General features: G+C 39.5%; 1 protein-coding gene and 1 non-coding gene across 3 annotated transcripts in view; one reads left to right on the top strand and one right to left on the bottom strand.

The window, feature by feature from the left end:
* Positions 1 to 238: 238 nt before the first annotated feature.
* TRNAV-AAC (transfer RNA valine (anticodon AAC)) lies at positions 239 to 312 on the top strand. Its single transcript has one exon. It is a non-coding gene; the product is annotated as a tRNA-Val (tRNA).
* A 4,314-nt stretch (positions 313 to 4,626) lies between these two features.
* The window catches only part of TMEM200A (transmembrane protein 200A), a 63,311-nt gene continuing 53,004 nt past the window's right edge, over positions 4,627 to 14,933 (bottom strand). For both annotated transcript variants that reach the window (XM_010988649.3, XM_010988650.3), the window contains exon 2: positions 4,627 to 6,171. In XM_010988649.3, coding sequence (XP_010986951.1) covers positions 4,677 to 6,155 — 1,479 coding nt within the window. In that variant the 5' untranslated portion in view covers positions 6,156 to 6,171 and the 3' untranslated portion in view covers positions 4,627 to 4,676. The remainder of the gene's footprint in view (positions 6,172 to 14,933) is intronic.

A 14,933-nucleotide genomic window follows, 5' to 3' on the forward strand; every position in this document is an offset into this window, starting at 1 on the left:
ATATCTTTGATACAGAGTTGTGCTAAAAATGGTTTTCTTCTTAATGACTTATACTGATTACCACTGTTTCTTCTAAAACTATATAGACAGAAACATTCATTTGAGCCTGAAAGCTTTTATAATTGATGGCTGTTCTTAAGCCAACTACAGGGTTTTCTAATTTTTGTTATGTATCAAAAGTAGTATTTCCTACTTCAAAGAAGCTCTACCACTTTTGTTTAAATTATTACACTAGAGGGGAGGGTATAGCTCAAGTGGTAGAGTACATGCTTAACATGCATGAGGTCCTGGGTTCAATCCCCAGTATCTCCTCCAAAAATAAATAAACAAATAAATCTAATTATCAATGCCCCCCAAAAAGTTTTAAAAAAAATTATTATACTTACATTAAGATTATCAATGCTAATGTAAATGTAAAATTGATCATACATTCTGCTTTGGGCCACCTGCCATCACCTGGTATGGATAATTATAACTCTGCTTATAAGTCTGCTGACTACTGGCTCACTGTTCTGAAGATGCTCATTGGTTTGGGGAAAAATATTAGATCCTTATGGCTGCTGTAACAAATTACATAAAATTACATAAAATTAATGGATTAAAATGACACACATTTATTCTCTTGCAGTTCCAGAGGCCAGAAGTCCAAAATCACTCACTGGGCTAGTCAAGGTATCGGCAGGGCTGGTTCCTAGAGAAGCACTAAGGGCAGAATCCATTTTCTTGTTCCTTCCAGCTTCCAGAGCTTCCTTCCTTGCATTTCTTGACTCGTGGCTTCTCCCTCCATCTTCAAAGCCAGGATCTTCCATCCTCTCCCTGCTTTGGTCGTATCACCTTCTCTTCCATCTCCTTTTTATAAGGACCCTTGTGATTGACTTGGGCTCATGTGAATCATGCAGGATAATCTCCCCCATTTTAAGAACCTTAATTTAGAGCTGCAAGTCCATTCTGCTATACAGAACATGGACACTTTTGAGGGGGCTTTATTCATCCTACTACAGAGGATATTCTTGGAGGGTAGAGTGGGGACAGGGTGAAGGTTAAAAAGCTCCTAGGTGACACTTGCAGGTAGTAATAACCCACATTTGTGGAACGCTCACTACATGCCCAGTGGGCACCATCCTGGACCCTCTGTGAGCTTCAAACCATTAAATCTATGGTAATCGGTTTTCAGCCCAGGGCACCGAGAACCCTGGAGTTCAAGGGATAGAAAGGACCTGATATTTTATGTTCTTATTCACCTCACTTCACATTTGAGGAACTAAGGCTTGAAATTAAGAAATTAATTGAAATTGAATTAATTGAATTGGAGAGATTCAGTGATTCATTCAAGGCTACACACAGCAAACCACTGGGGGCCTGTGGTGCCCTCCTCACCCAATCCAGGCTAAGAACACTGAGCTTCCCCTCTTCTCAATGGCATGCCTCATGTGATGGGCACACCCCCAAATTCTATGTTAAAATCCTAACTCCGTGTAATTCAGAATGCAACCATATTTGGAGATAGGGCCTTTTAAAAGGGGATTAAGGTGAAACAAGGCCTCTAGGATAGGGCTTGAACCCACACGACTGCTGTGGTCAGAAAAAGACAGGCACCAGACACGCACAGGGAGAGGGCGGCCTTCTGCAAGCCCAGGAGACAGGCCTCAGGACAAACCAAACACCTTGATCTTGGACTTCAGATCCAAGAAAATCAATTTCTATTGCTTAATCCACCCAATCTGTGCTATTTTGTATGGCAGCCTGAGTAAACCAATATAGCCCAGACAGGCCACGGGCCTCAGAAGCTCTTTGAGCTGGAGGCAGCTAGGTCATGGTCCAGACTCCCGGGGTTTCCCAGAGGAAGAAATGCAGTTTATAAGTAATTTTCAACATTTATAAAAGCCTAAGGGAAATGTACAAACATGCAGTCTAACTAAAATTCCAGGTTTCATTGCTTTGGAGTGGAATTATATCAAATCAGTATGGTAACACAGCTATCTCATATTCATTAGCAACAGCAATGTGGTTTTGATTAATTAAAAATGGAAAAGTTTTAAATTATTTAATAAAGTTGATTTCTCTGATAAGTAAAAAACTCAGGCTTTTTAATGGCGAGGCGGTAGAACAGGAATCACCACTTTGAGCCCCCAGTTCCTTTATTTAAATCTTCCAAAAACCATGCTGTTTAATCCTCTTCAAATTACTAGAGCTTTCAGGAGTAAACTTAGCAAATTATATGGCTTTAGTCACTTGTCACATCAGGGGACTTGAGAGCCATTGTCTTCAAATCTGGGAGTATCACTGACATTTGTTAGATGCTATGTATCTGGTTATTTTCCTGAAAGTCACTGAAATTTTAAGTGAAAATGATCCTGAGTGTATTAGTCAGGGTTCTCCAGAGAAACTAAACCAATAGGAGATTTCTCTATCTATTTAGATGATACATAGATAGATAGATAGATAGATAGATAGATAGATAGATAGATAGATACATACATACATACATACATACATACATACATACATATATTTATTTTGAAGGATTGGCTCTCCTGATTGTGAAGCCAAGAAGTCTTACAATCTGCCCTCTGTATGCAAGCCAGAGAAGCCTAGGAAAGCAGGTGGTGTAGTTCTTGCCCAAACTCAAAGGCCTAAAAACCAAGGGAGCCAATGCTGTAAGTCCCAGTCTGAGTCCAAAGACCCAAGGACCAGGAGCACTGATGTCCTAGGGCAGGAGAAGATGGATGTCCCAGCTCAAGCAGAGAGAAGGAATTCACCCCTGCTCTGCCTTTTTTGTCCTATCCAGGCCTTCGATGGATTGGTTTATGTCCATCTGCATAAGTTAGTGCAATTTTTGTTACTCAGTCTACCAATTCAAATGCTAATCTCTTTTAAAGACACACCCAGAAATCTGGATGCCCCTTAGCCCAGTCAAGTTTTCACATAAAATTAACCATCACGCCAAAAATAACAAAAGATGAAAACAGCTTAATTCAATTGGATGGACCTAGCTCTTTAACCTAATAGAAGCAAAGTAAAAAAGCCACAAAATGAAAAACCCCAGGGCATGTGGTAGGATATCAAGTACCTTCAGTTGAATGTATTTGAAAGTTTAAAAAACAGTACTTTAAGTAGAAATGTATTTTATTTAAAAAATAACAGCAAATGTATGAAGAACACAAACTGGTATTCACTGGAGGTTTATTAAATGCTTTAAGGTAAAATATTAAGCCCACTCTGTTACAACACACAGGCTTGATGTTCTAACAAGAAACACTGTGCCTCAGTTCAGGGAAGCTCGTGATGCCAATACAAGGTAGAATTGGGGGGAGCTACAAATACAGAGCTATCTTCCTTCTTCTCTCCCAACAACTGCAACTCTGATGTTCAGAAACGTTTAGGCATTGGGAAAAACCTGTAAAATTTCCTGAGTATTCCATTAAACAATTTTTAGAAATTATGTTACCTTAATGGAAAACATGAAAATTTTCTGATCGAAAAATCCACTTTAATATTTATTATCTTCAATAACCGAGAACCACAATCCTATACATTTATTACACCATAAGAAAGTCTTTGGAGTTATCATAAGGCTTTCCAGCACAAGGTAAATTTCAAGGCAATGGATCAAGGACTAAATTTTCTTCAACTACCAACTTAGTGATATGCGAAGATAAAAGAAATGTCAAGGTTACCTGACTATTTTCCAAATAACAGGATCTAAAAAATATTGGTGGAAGACAAGGATATGGGGATGAGTGGATATTGGATGATAACAGACATGATTAGGAAAAGGTACTGAGACTAGTTAGCACTAACTAGCATATATTTTCATTCATTACTCAACATTTTCTTCATATATATAGTTATTTCAAGGTAGCACTTCTAAACACTAAATTGGTTCATTCATTTGTTAAGTCAGTTGCAAAGAAATTTTGATTCTGAGTATCTAAAGTTATAGCTAATAGCATTTTGATATCTACCCCTAAGACTATCTGGCATTCTCAGCCTTGGCTCTTCAATAAATGGTTTCTTAATAAAATATCAATAAACTAGAACTGATGTTGAAAAAAAAATACTGTCTATCTAGAGCTCAGGGTACTCGTCACAATCAACTTAAGCAATTCTTATCAATTAGTTCACAAGGAACTAAACTAATTGAACCAGTACATACATGTCACCTTGCACAGAAGCTAGAACCTCCTTTTAAATAATTCAAACAATCCTGTATAAAAGCAATTATTCAGAAAATCACACCTAAGATTTGCATTCACACTCATTTATAAATATACAGTGAATCTGGGGCCTAAATTTGGTACTTCTGGTCCACACTTTCGTACCCAGCCTTTTCCAAATTGGACACTCTGCTCTATGAATATGATCATTGACGCAAGAACTTTAAAGAAAAGAAACTTTAATTTGGATGGAAGTATTTTGTATTCATACTAATAAAAGAGATCATGCTTTCAAAGGAGTGGGAAAAATAAAATCATATGTAATAATATAGAGTACTGTAATCATAAGTAATCCAAACATATAGCCACCCCCATTACAGAATTAAGCAGCCAGGTCTAATAATACACTACAAACCATTTGATTAAAAACGCTTATAACCAATGCTTTAACAAGGAAATGCTGGGGGAAATAGGTTCAAAGTAGATAGCCTTTTAAAATAATATATATATATTTTAACATTAAAACCTTGTTTCAGAAGTTCCCCGCTTCAAGTTGTTACTCAAAAACTCATCATGTTCAAAACTCAAATTATTGTGAGATCTTGAAATCATAAGAAGTTTCTCCTTATTGGTAAAGTCTTTCTTGATTGCAGCTTGGGGCACAAGCAACCTCTCCATCGGGTCCTCTTTGTTCTCCAGTTTCATATATCCTTTGCTGTTGCTTCGATCCAACCGAGGCCAACTTGGATGTTTCCGTTGCTCTGCCTGAACAGTTAGGGTGGAGTGACCCCTGTCTAAGTCTAAGGATTTTGAGTGTGATGAGAGCAAATGCAAGGATGTGTTGGACCCAAACTGTCTTCTAGCAGCCCCAGGAGACAAGAGCTGTCCAGCCCCAGGTCCAAGGGCCACAGAGGACTTGTACTGACTTGCCAATGACTCCCCAATGGAATTATTCCTTGGGAGCATCATACTGACCGGCTGGAAAGACTGACTGGCATTGGGCAAAGGGACCACAAGGGAGTCCATTGACAAATTCCTTGACCTACTTCTGAGGTTATCAGCATCCTCAGTGATGTTATCTATACTAGGCTCATCAATAACACAGTTATTTAGTTTGATCACAGGTAGTGTAAAAGCACTGATGGAGGATGACACAATTGATTTGGTTTCACATTTCTTAGGGCCACCGGTCTTATCATCACTTGTCTTGGAAGGAGGTGGATAGAGGCCACAAACAGAGGCAGAGCTGTCAGAGAGCAAAGGTGGCCTAAGATGCCCACAACTCTTACTTTCATTTAGTACAAGCAGCCCATCCTCCTCAACAGAGCTGTCCATCTGAAAATTGCTCCTAAAACCTGGGAAAGAAGCAACAGTATTTGCTGCCAGTCTGGAAGCACAGGAGTTCCCATTCTGTTTTACTTCTGTTTCTCCCATTAAACCAGTGTAGATGCCATTCATATGCTTTTGCTCCTTGATTCTTAGCGTGTGGATGTCGATGACTGTGGAGTAGATATCCCTCATGTGTATGATTTTGGTTTCTCTATCACGGTTCTCATGAAGAATGGCGTTAGCGCAAATGAAAATGAAAATGCCAATCCCCATTGTGAAAGGGCCAAGCATTTTCATTTTATCAGAATGCAAATGCTGCTCAAAGAAGCGAACCACCACACCACCTTGGTTCCGGATGACCTGAGTTTCGTTTGTTGACAATGTTGTCTCGGCATCGATAAAGTGTTCTTTTTGGGGCCAATATCCAAGGACTGCCATTGCAATTCCTACAATGGAGATAAGAACTCCTAAAATGAGGAAAAAGCCAGATGGGGAATAAAGCCGGATTTTGCCTCGAACCACCACAACATCGGCCCGAGGTCGGCGCCTGACGGGTTTCTTCTCCTGGGCTGCAGGTGATGGGCTGAGGTTGACATGATGCTGGGATCTGGCAGAGTCCTGCCTTTTCAAGGCAGCCAGGCCAGTTATCACCCCACCAGTTGCTATCATAGCTCAATCTTTTATTCTGAAAAGAAGAGAAAAAGATGATAATCTAAATATGTTCTCAGGTATGCTCATCAGTTCAACAATTGTTTATGTATTTTTGTTGTTGTTGTTTCATATAATCAATGGGGCACAAAAAGATCTTTTTAACTGACATAGTTTGAGTAGAAGTTTTGTTTATTGACTAATGTAAAATTCTGGAGATTCCCTTGGCACAACATTGTAAAATGATTATAAATCAATAAAAAATGTTAAAAAAAAATTCTGGAGATTCCCTTTTTTGGCTGAATTAATGTTTCTATTATTAATGAAATGTAAGCTCAAGGCATATTTTACTTAAATAATTTTATCACTTACATGAAACAGTTCCCTGATCTTAAGACGCATTCTCTCTCTCTCTCTCTCTCACACACACACACACACACACACCATCCTTTATTATCTGTGTTAAATAAATAGAAATATCCAGAACACTTAAGAGGCCCCAACAAACCCTAGATTTTTAAATAGAAAACATCCCAGCAACTCATAGTTCTAAGATCACTCTTGTGAAAGTCACCAGTGAACTCTCAGCTATTACATTTAATTTCTCCTGCTCAGTTCTCGGCCTCCTTACTTCTCTGTTTCCATGGGTATTACTTGACCCTTCCTTTCCTGAAACTCACTCTTGTCCAGCTTTTTATGACACTAAGTCTTCCTAGCTCTTCCCTAACCTTGCCCACTGTTTCAATTTTGGCTCATCTTCCCTCACCTAAAAGGAGACTACCTTCCCCTGAGTGTCCTCTCCTTGGCCATCTTCTCCTTATGCCCTCCCTGGACATCCATATTCCTTCCTATGCCTTCTACCATTTCCTTTATGCTAATGAGTCCCAAGTCTATATTTCAAACCACAGCCTGAGTGTATTTGACATTTCCAACTTTCTGCTGGGGAACCTACTTTCATGCTCCACCAGTAAAACTGCTCCTCTTCCACTATGCACCACACAAAGTTGAACCCACCTTCCACCAGGACTACTTGACTTGTCTGACTTTTTCAGTGGTGTCAGTTCTCAGGCTTGACTCTTCACAGTTATCTTTACCCCACTCCCTTTCTTCTTCCTCTCATTTCCCAATCAGGTTCTAAATCTTAGAAATTTTCCCTCTAGAAAGTCTCTCAGTTCTACCCCTTCATTTCAATTTTGCTCTTCTCAGCCTAGTACATTCTTCTTAACTCTTACCATTTAGTAACCAGTATAATAATCTCCCAACTGCTCTTCCAAATTCCATTTCTCTTCCCCCACAATCAAGCTTACATGCTGAGGACAGATTAATTATCCTCAAATACAGCTCTGAAGTTGTTTAAAGAGTGGAAGAATGGATAAAATATTCCCCACTACCTATTAAAGTTTTAATTTGAGATTTCAGATCCAGAGAATTTACCTTTATCTCTAACTGTTGTCTTTCATTTACATAAAACCAAAACCCAACAATATTGCCTGTACTCCATACTACACTGTTTCTGAGACGTTAATACGTTTCATCTGTCTAGACCCCCCTCCCCCCCCATCGTATTTCTCGTATTATCATCTGGCTACTCATCAAAGCTCATATTCCACTTCCTTTATAAAGCTTCTCTGATTGACTCACCAAATCCCACACAAGCTCATTCCTCAGAGCATTTTAGCAAGTTTTCTATGGCACTCGCTGTATTATAATATCTTAGTTTTTCTACTTCTTGTGGTCAAACATCAAATTTAATTCATATTTCTCTTACCAGAAACATTTAATATAATATCTTACACACAGCTAGTGTCAAGAAATATTTTCTAAAATGCTCAGTAAGGGAGTAATACTTCTCCTGAGATTTGCTAGATGACTATCACATTACTATACTAACATTCCTAGTTAAAATTTTAAACAAATTTAATACCAAAACAAAAAGTAACATTTTGTGTGTTGGTAAAATATTTGTCATTATTTGTCATGAATAGTTCTCAAGCTGCCAAATCTGCCTGGAAGGGAACAGAGGATATTTTAAGACCCACAAGGTCTCTGGCAAATTTCTGAGGGTTTCTTCATGGCATTGAATTTCGTCTTGCAAAAAATCAAGCTCTCCTTTGAATTTCTATTTATGATTTCTAAATCATGTTTAAATAACAAGGTTGTGGATGGTATCTACAGTTTTAGCTAGCTGAACACGCTGCTGAGTAAATCCAGCCTTGCCTAGAGTCATCACTTGGATTAAAATGTTGGAAGAACAAATATTATAACCCATGGCTCTACTCTATGAAATTTATCAAAGTATACACACTATAGTTTAGAACTTCTCCCAAACCTTGGCTAAAATAAAGCTTCGTTGTCAGCTTCTGTTTTCTTGATCAAAACCAGTTTTGGGTGTTTGAAAAAATGCTTAGATAGCAGCCACCTAACTCAGTTATTTCCATATGGCAGGATAAGGATTTAGTTTGAAATCCTTCAAGTAGAATGAAAACAAGGGCAAAAGGCTTTGATCTGGTTTAAAAGCAACCATTGTGACTCCCCATTCCAGACACATTCCTAGTCCTCCCCAAGTTGTGGAAACATTTTCTGCTAGCAATGCCATTTTCCAATCTTGAAGCTGATAGAAGAAAAGGGGCTGGAAGAGAAACAAACATTTTGAGAAAGATGAAGAAAGCAAGACAGAAAAGAGCAGTGAGTGACTGGGCTCCTCTGTGAGAAAGTAAAGCGGGTTGGACGAGACAGGAAGAAAACGCTAGGGCAGTTTAAGAGCATGAATGAAACTGAAAACAGACTCACCCTAGGATCCAGCAATCCCACTCCTGGGCATATATCCAGAGGAAACCTTAATTCAAAAAGATACATGCACCCCAATGTTTTATAGCAGCACTATTTACAATACCCAAGACATGGAAGCAACCTAAATGTCCATCAACAGATGACTTGATAAAGAAATTGAGGTATATTTATACAATGGAATACTACTCAGTCATAAAAGAGTAAAATAATGCCATTTGCAGCAACATGAATGGACCTAGAGATTGTTATACTAAGTGAAGTAAGCCAGAAGGAGAAAGAAAAATATCATATGATATCACTCATATGTGGAATCTAAAAAAAGAAAAGACACTAATGAAAACAGAAAAAGACTTGTGGACATAGTAAACAAACTTATGGCTACAGGGGGAAAAGGGGGTGGGAAGGGATAAATTGGGAGTTCGGGATTTGCAGATACTAACTACTGTATATAAAATAGATAAACAACAAGGTCCTGATGTATAGCACAGGGAACTATATTCAATACCCTGTAATAGCCTATAATGAAAAATAATATGAAAAGGAATATATACATGTACATATAAACACATGTGTACGTACATATGTACATATACATATATATATAACTGAATCACTATGTTGAATGCCAGAAATTAACACAACACTGTAAATGGACTATACTTCAATTGAAAAAAAAAGTGTGAATAGGAGGAGGAAAGAGCCCTGGAGGAGTTTAGAAATCAAAACTAGAATGAGGGGAAAATGACAGGCTCCCACAGCTTCTGCAGCTTCTACCTGGCCAGCCTGGACAGGGGCACCAAGACGTCCAAGGACTAACAAGCTCAGGTTGGGGGCCAAGGTCCTCCTTTAATTCAATTCAAGGCAATTCAACACTAAGTGAGCCTCTTTTAGGATTCGGGGCCCCAAACTGACCCTTGGGGGAAAGCAAAAGTGCGCAAACTCAATTACTACTCCAAAGACCTTGAAAGCTAATGAACAGGTGCATATATCTACGTAAGACAGTATGTGACAATCCCTAGAATAAAATTTTAATCAGGGAGGACCGTTAAAACAGGCTTCATGCAGGTGATAACATTCTAACACTGATCACCATAAAACAAATCAAGTGAGTGGCATTTCGGGTAAGGTCAAGAGAAAGGAAGGCTGGAGACCAGAGCTCTGGCTTGCCTTCAGCACACAGTGCAGCCCTGAAGGAAGAAACCAGGCAGGGTGAGAGAGGAAGGGGATGGCCAGGTCTTGGAAGGTAGTGAGAGTCACTCCTGAATGCCTGAATGTTACACTCACAGGCCGCAGAGCTGGAGGAAGGTGCAAACACTGCTGTCGTCATCTTAGGAAAATTAACCTCAGCTTGTAGATGAAAGCTGTAATGAGGAGCTGATATTGGAAAACAGTATAAGGATGCTAAAGGCAGCTTGGCAATAAGAAGCCAAGTGAAACTATAAAACCTGAAGGGAGTGAATGTACAGGCCTCTGCATCTTCAAACTGCAACCTCACCTTGGTCCAAAATACTCAGTACATGCAAAAACAGCCTAAGTCTACTTTTTAATTTATGCTGCAAAGTCACATCTCCTCCATCTTATACTTTTGTTTTGTTTTGTCTTGTTTTTTGGTTTTTCTTGGTGGTGGTGAAGGGTCAGAGGTATAGGGACACTGTTAACTACAGTCTTCTTATAGTAACAATCATAGCATTCTTCTAAGTGTTAATAACAAAGGTAATAGTAATAATAGCTAACACACACTGCTTATAGTCAGGCACCGTTCTTTAGCAATAAGAACATATTTAACCTCACAACTATTCTGGAAGTGGACATATTATGGTCTATATTTTGCAGATGAGGCAACAGAGGCTCAGAGAGGTTAGGTAACTTGCTTAAGGTCACACAGCTCAGGGGTGTCCCCAGAGCTTGTGCTCTTACAGAATTTGAGATGGGGATGGGCCTCCACATTTGCTTTCAGCTGAGGTCCTCTTTCCATGTCAGTTTTTCTTATTTTGATTCCTGTTTCTATCAGAACACCAGACTCTAAAGAATACTTTGTGCCTTCAAAACTGTGAGTGTAAACCAACCGGCTCCCATTTCTTGAATCACACTGACCACCTGGGAAAAGTCATGGGGAGTAGATGAAGATGAAGGCCTGGCCCTGCGTGAGGCTGGCCTCTCACACCTGCTTCCCTCCCCTTCAGCATGTGGAGGTGCAGGCTCAGAACGGACCACTCCCCGCCCCTACTCTCCTCTTCTCTCTACCATCTGTGACAGGACAGGGTAGGGACTTATTTTCTCAAAGGTCCATGTGAAGAATTCTTCTACACCGAGTTTCATTTTGTCAGCTTGGGCACAGAGTTTGGGTTGATCAATTTCTCTGGAGATTGGATCCAAGGCTTCACCCAAACTTTTGGAAACTGAAGCAAGCCCTGCGGCATTCCCCTAGAGATCTCCTCCTAGGTGGGCGCTGTTAATCTGTGTAGATACTCATTCATGTAATCGGCAAAAATTGTTAACTGATACTGGAATAGACATAGGGCTCAAAATATGTGTCATGGCCTGAAGAATATCATGCTTATTAGCAGCTACCTTTTTGAGGAGGTCATTCAACTAGCTGTACATAAACCTAACCTGAGGGTCAGCTACACTCAGGGTTTCCATATTCTCCAAAAAAGATACCACGATTTTGTTAAATACCAAGCTAAAAGACAGGTATTCTTCTGTTGACAACCCAAAATTAAAAATAAATTAGTCTGGGTTAACTTTTGGCTACATATTTGATCACCTTATTTTTCATTCCCAGTGTTCATAAATCAGCTCCAGCTTGCCAGCAACAGCTAACAAGATCAGCTGCTTAGACTCTGCACGACGTGCCTTCCTCTTCACAGGGCGAACCAGGGCTCCCCTGGTTGTCTCCAGGCCCTTGTCATTGAACCCACTGGCTGCAGACCTCAGGAAGCATCAGTAGGAATTCAATCTCATTTGCTACCTTTCTCATGACAGATGTAGACTCTTGCATTCTTTGAAGCGCTCTGTTACCATCTACTCACCTACCTTGGGCTCCTCTTCCCTCTGGACAACGTTTATTCTACACCTTTCAGGCAAAAGCTCGTTCTCCTCAACTAAGAAGATTTCTGCCTGTGCACCACGTAGTAACACTACACCATCCCATGTAAGTGTCAGGTTTATCCTCTCCTATTCTTGCTCTGATGATAATTCTAAAAGCCTTACTGATGTCCTTTACCCTTTTTACAAGCTTAAGCACATTCTGGGATTTGCTTTTTATAGCACTAATCCATACCAGGTTTTAATATTCCCACCCTCAAGGAAGTTTCTTTCCGTACATGTAAGTCCTCTTCTGACCACATGTGAGCCTACCACACACCAGACACGATCCTAGATGCATTCACATACTTAGATCTGAGGTAATGGTAAGTAAACAGACTTGCGGAGTTGAAAGCCTTAGAAGACTTTGAACCCAGACAGTCCTTTTAGCCAATTAAGGGCCAGGAATGTTGTCTAAGACCCAACAATGAAACAGCAGAAAGAATAGGATTGGAATTCAAGTTTTCAGACTCCCAGTCCAATGTTCATTCTTGGTTAGACATTCCTCTATTATTTTTCATGCTATCTCCCAATGCCTCTCAGAGTTCCTGGAGGTAATAAATGCTCAGCAAGTTTTGTCTGTGGACTGTAAACTACCCTGATGAATGCTTGGATATGACTGAAATACACTAGGCACTGGGCATACAAAGTTAATACCCGGTCCCTGGTTTCAAGGAGTATGAAGCCCAGTGGGAAACTAAAGTGCACATTTAAGATAAAATGAATGAACTGCTATGAGGGAGTTATGCCAAAGAACGCTCTTGCACACTATCTGGAGGAATCAGGGGAAGCTTCCAAGAAGCAGCAGCAGGTCACGGAGACTGGCGCATCGGTAGTTCTCCACACAGACTCGAAGTCATCCCATTCCTCCCTGTTTCACAAGGGTCCTTACCCTATGGCTTTCCTCCATTTTCTAAGCTGAAGTGTGCCTATTATTTTAAATAGATTTGATATTGCCTTACTTGTATATTTGAATTTTTATTCTTCTCTCAGGGTTTACAAAGTTGCCAGACGGTGAGGCTATCTGCCAAAAGGAAGTAAAAAGTAATCTATGCCTTCAGGACCAAACAAAAACATTATATAAAAACCCCATGTGGTATCCACAAATGTGACAGATGGAAATATCTTCTGTTCAAGCTAGAACAGTTTCAGGACTTCCTTTCCAGTAGAGACATTTTAAACTTTGAGAGGAGGATTTCTAATCCATATCTTTACTGGAGTTGACAGAGAAAATGCCTATGGATGACAGATAGCTCAATCATATTAAAGTTTAAAAAATGAGAATAGAATAGAAATCATCTTTTAATGTGTAGCATAATGGCTGTGCACAGGGACTTTAGAATCAGAGATGAGGGTTCACATCCTTGCTTCCTTAACTTGATAGCCATGCAACCTTGGACATGTTGTTTTAAGCTTTTCTCATCTCAGTTCTCCATCTGAAAAATGGCAAAACTCCTCTTTAATACAGAGTATACAGTACACAGGGGGCAGAAGACCTGGGGAGACCTGAATTCCTCCACACCCCTTTTAGCCATCCTTAAACAATTGTCTCAACCTCTTGGGCTCAGTTTCCTTATCGGTAAAATAAGAATAGTAACAATACCTACAGGGTTGTTGTAAAGCAAAGGAGATAATGAATGCAAAGCACAGATCAGTGTCTGGGAACTAAGTTCTGGACATCAGTGACATCAGCTGTGGTTGACTTTACAGTCTTTTTAAGGATAAAATGAAGTAATATATATAAAGTGTTCACTATAGTATTGTTTACAGTAACTCCTCCGTAAACAATAGCTGTTATTATTAACTCTTCATTGGTCAGTATTATTAACTCTTTCATTGCTCAGCTAAGGAAACCGAAAATATATTTTAACGTATTGAGTTAAACAATTCATGATGGTGAGGGAATTATGACTACAAGTTGGCACGGAGATTTAGAGTCAAAAACTATCTGAGTGGAGTCTGTGTATGTTAGTGGCAGAACACTGGTAATTTAGTAGTTCCAAAGAAGAGCTGAATTTATGGAAGAGATAGGCGGGAAATACATCAGAGAAAGAATAAAGCATGTTTTCTTTTTAATTCATTCTATTTGTTGAGACTTGGAGACTTGTCTGTGTCAAAAAGTAACAGCAATAATAAAAACAAGGTAGGAGAGCCCACACCACTTCATCTGATGTTTTTACTTCTCTTAATGATGCAACTGAATCAAATGCCTGAGAAATCTGATCAATTCTGCACGCACCATTCCATTTCCTTGGGGGCACTTGGACATAAAACAGATTGAAAACAAAGGAATATGGGGGCTTGGGGATATGAGGATGAGAGAAGATGCCATAAGGGTGGCATAAAGTGAAAATTTACAAAATGTCAATTTTGTGACAAGCAATTTAAGCTATGATTTTATGCACACTCTGAAGATCTTTGTTGGCCTGCCTTGGAGAGAATGGTTTCTTAATACTTAGTACAGTTCTACTTCCATGTGAATGTTGGAGCTAAAGGGAAACACAGGGTGTTTTGATAATTAACAGTGTGACACTCAAGTCATTAAATATAAAATACTGTTTTATGGTCAAGTACATCCTAAGCATGCAGAAAATGCTAGGAATGGAGAATGCACTTGGAAATCTATATAAATTCTTTGTTACTGATGCTTTTGTAACCTGCCAGCCTGACAAACTGTAAAATATGGGCCCAAACCAATTACGAACTGTGTAACAGTGACAGGGAACAATTTCTCTCCAAGGGATAAAAGCCATGAAGCCCACAGAACACAAAAAATCTTCACGAGGCCAAACAATAAATCCACAAGGAGCTGTTAGAAAAAACCCTGCTGAGACCCAGTGGGAGACATTTTTTGCAGAAGAAACAGAAAATTATTTCCCCCAAAGTAGAAATACGCTCCCCATCCTGGACCCCAATTCTTCA

The sequence above is a fragment of the Camelus dromedarius genome, chromosome 6 (assembly GCF_036321535.1).
Source record: "Camelus dromedarius isolate mCamDro1 chromosome 6, mCamDro1.pat, whole genome shotgun sequence".
Classification (NCBI taxonomy): domain Eukaryota; kingdom Metazoa; phylum Chordata; class Mammalia; order Artiodactyla; family Camelidae; genus Camelus; species Camelus dromedarius.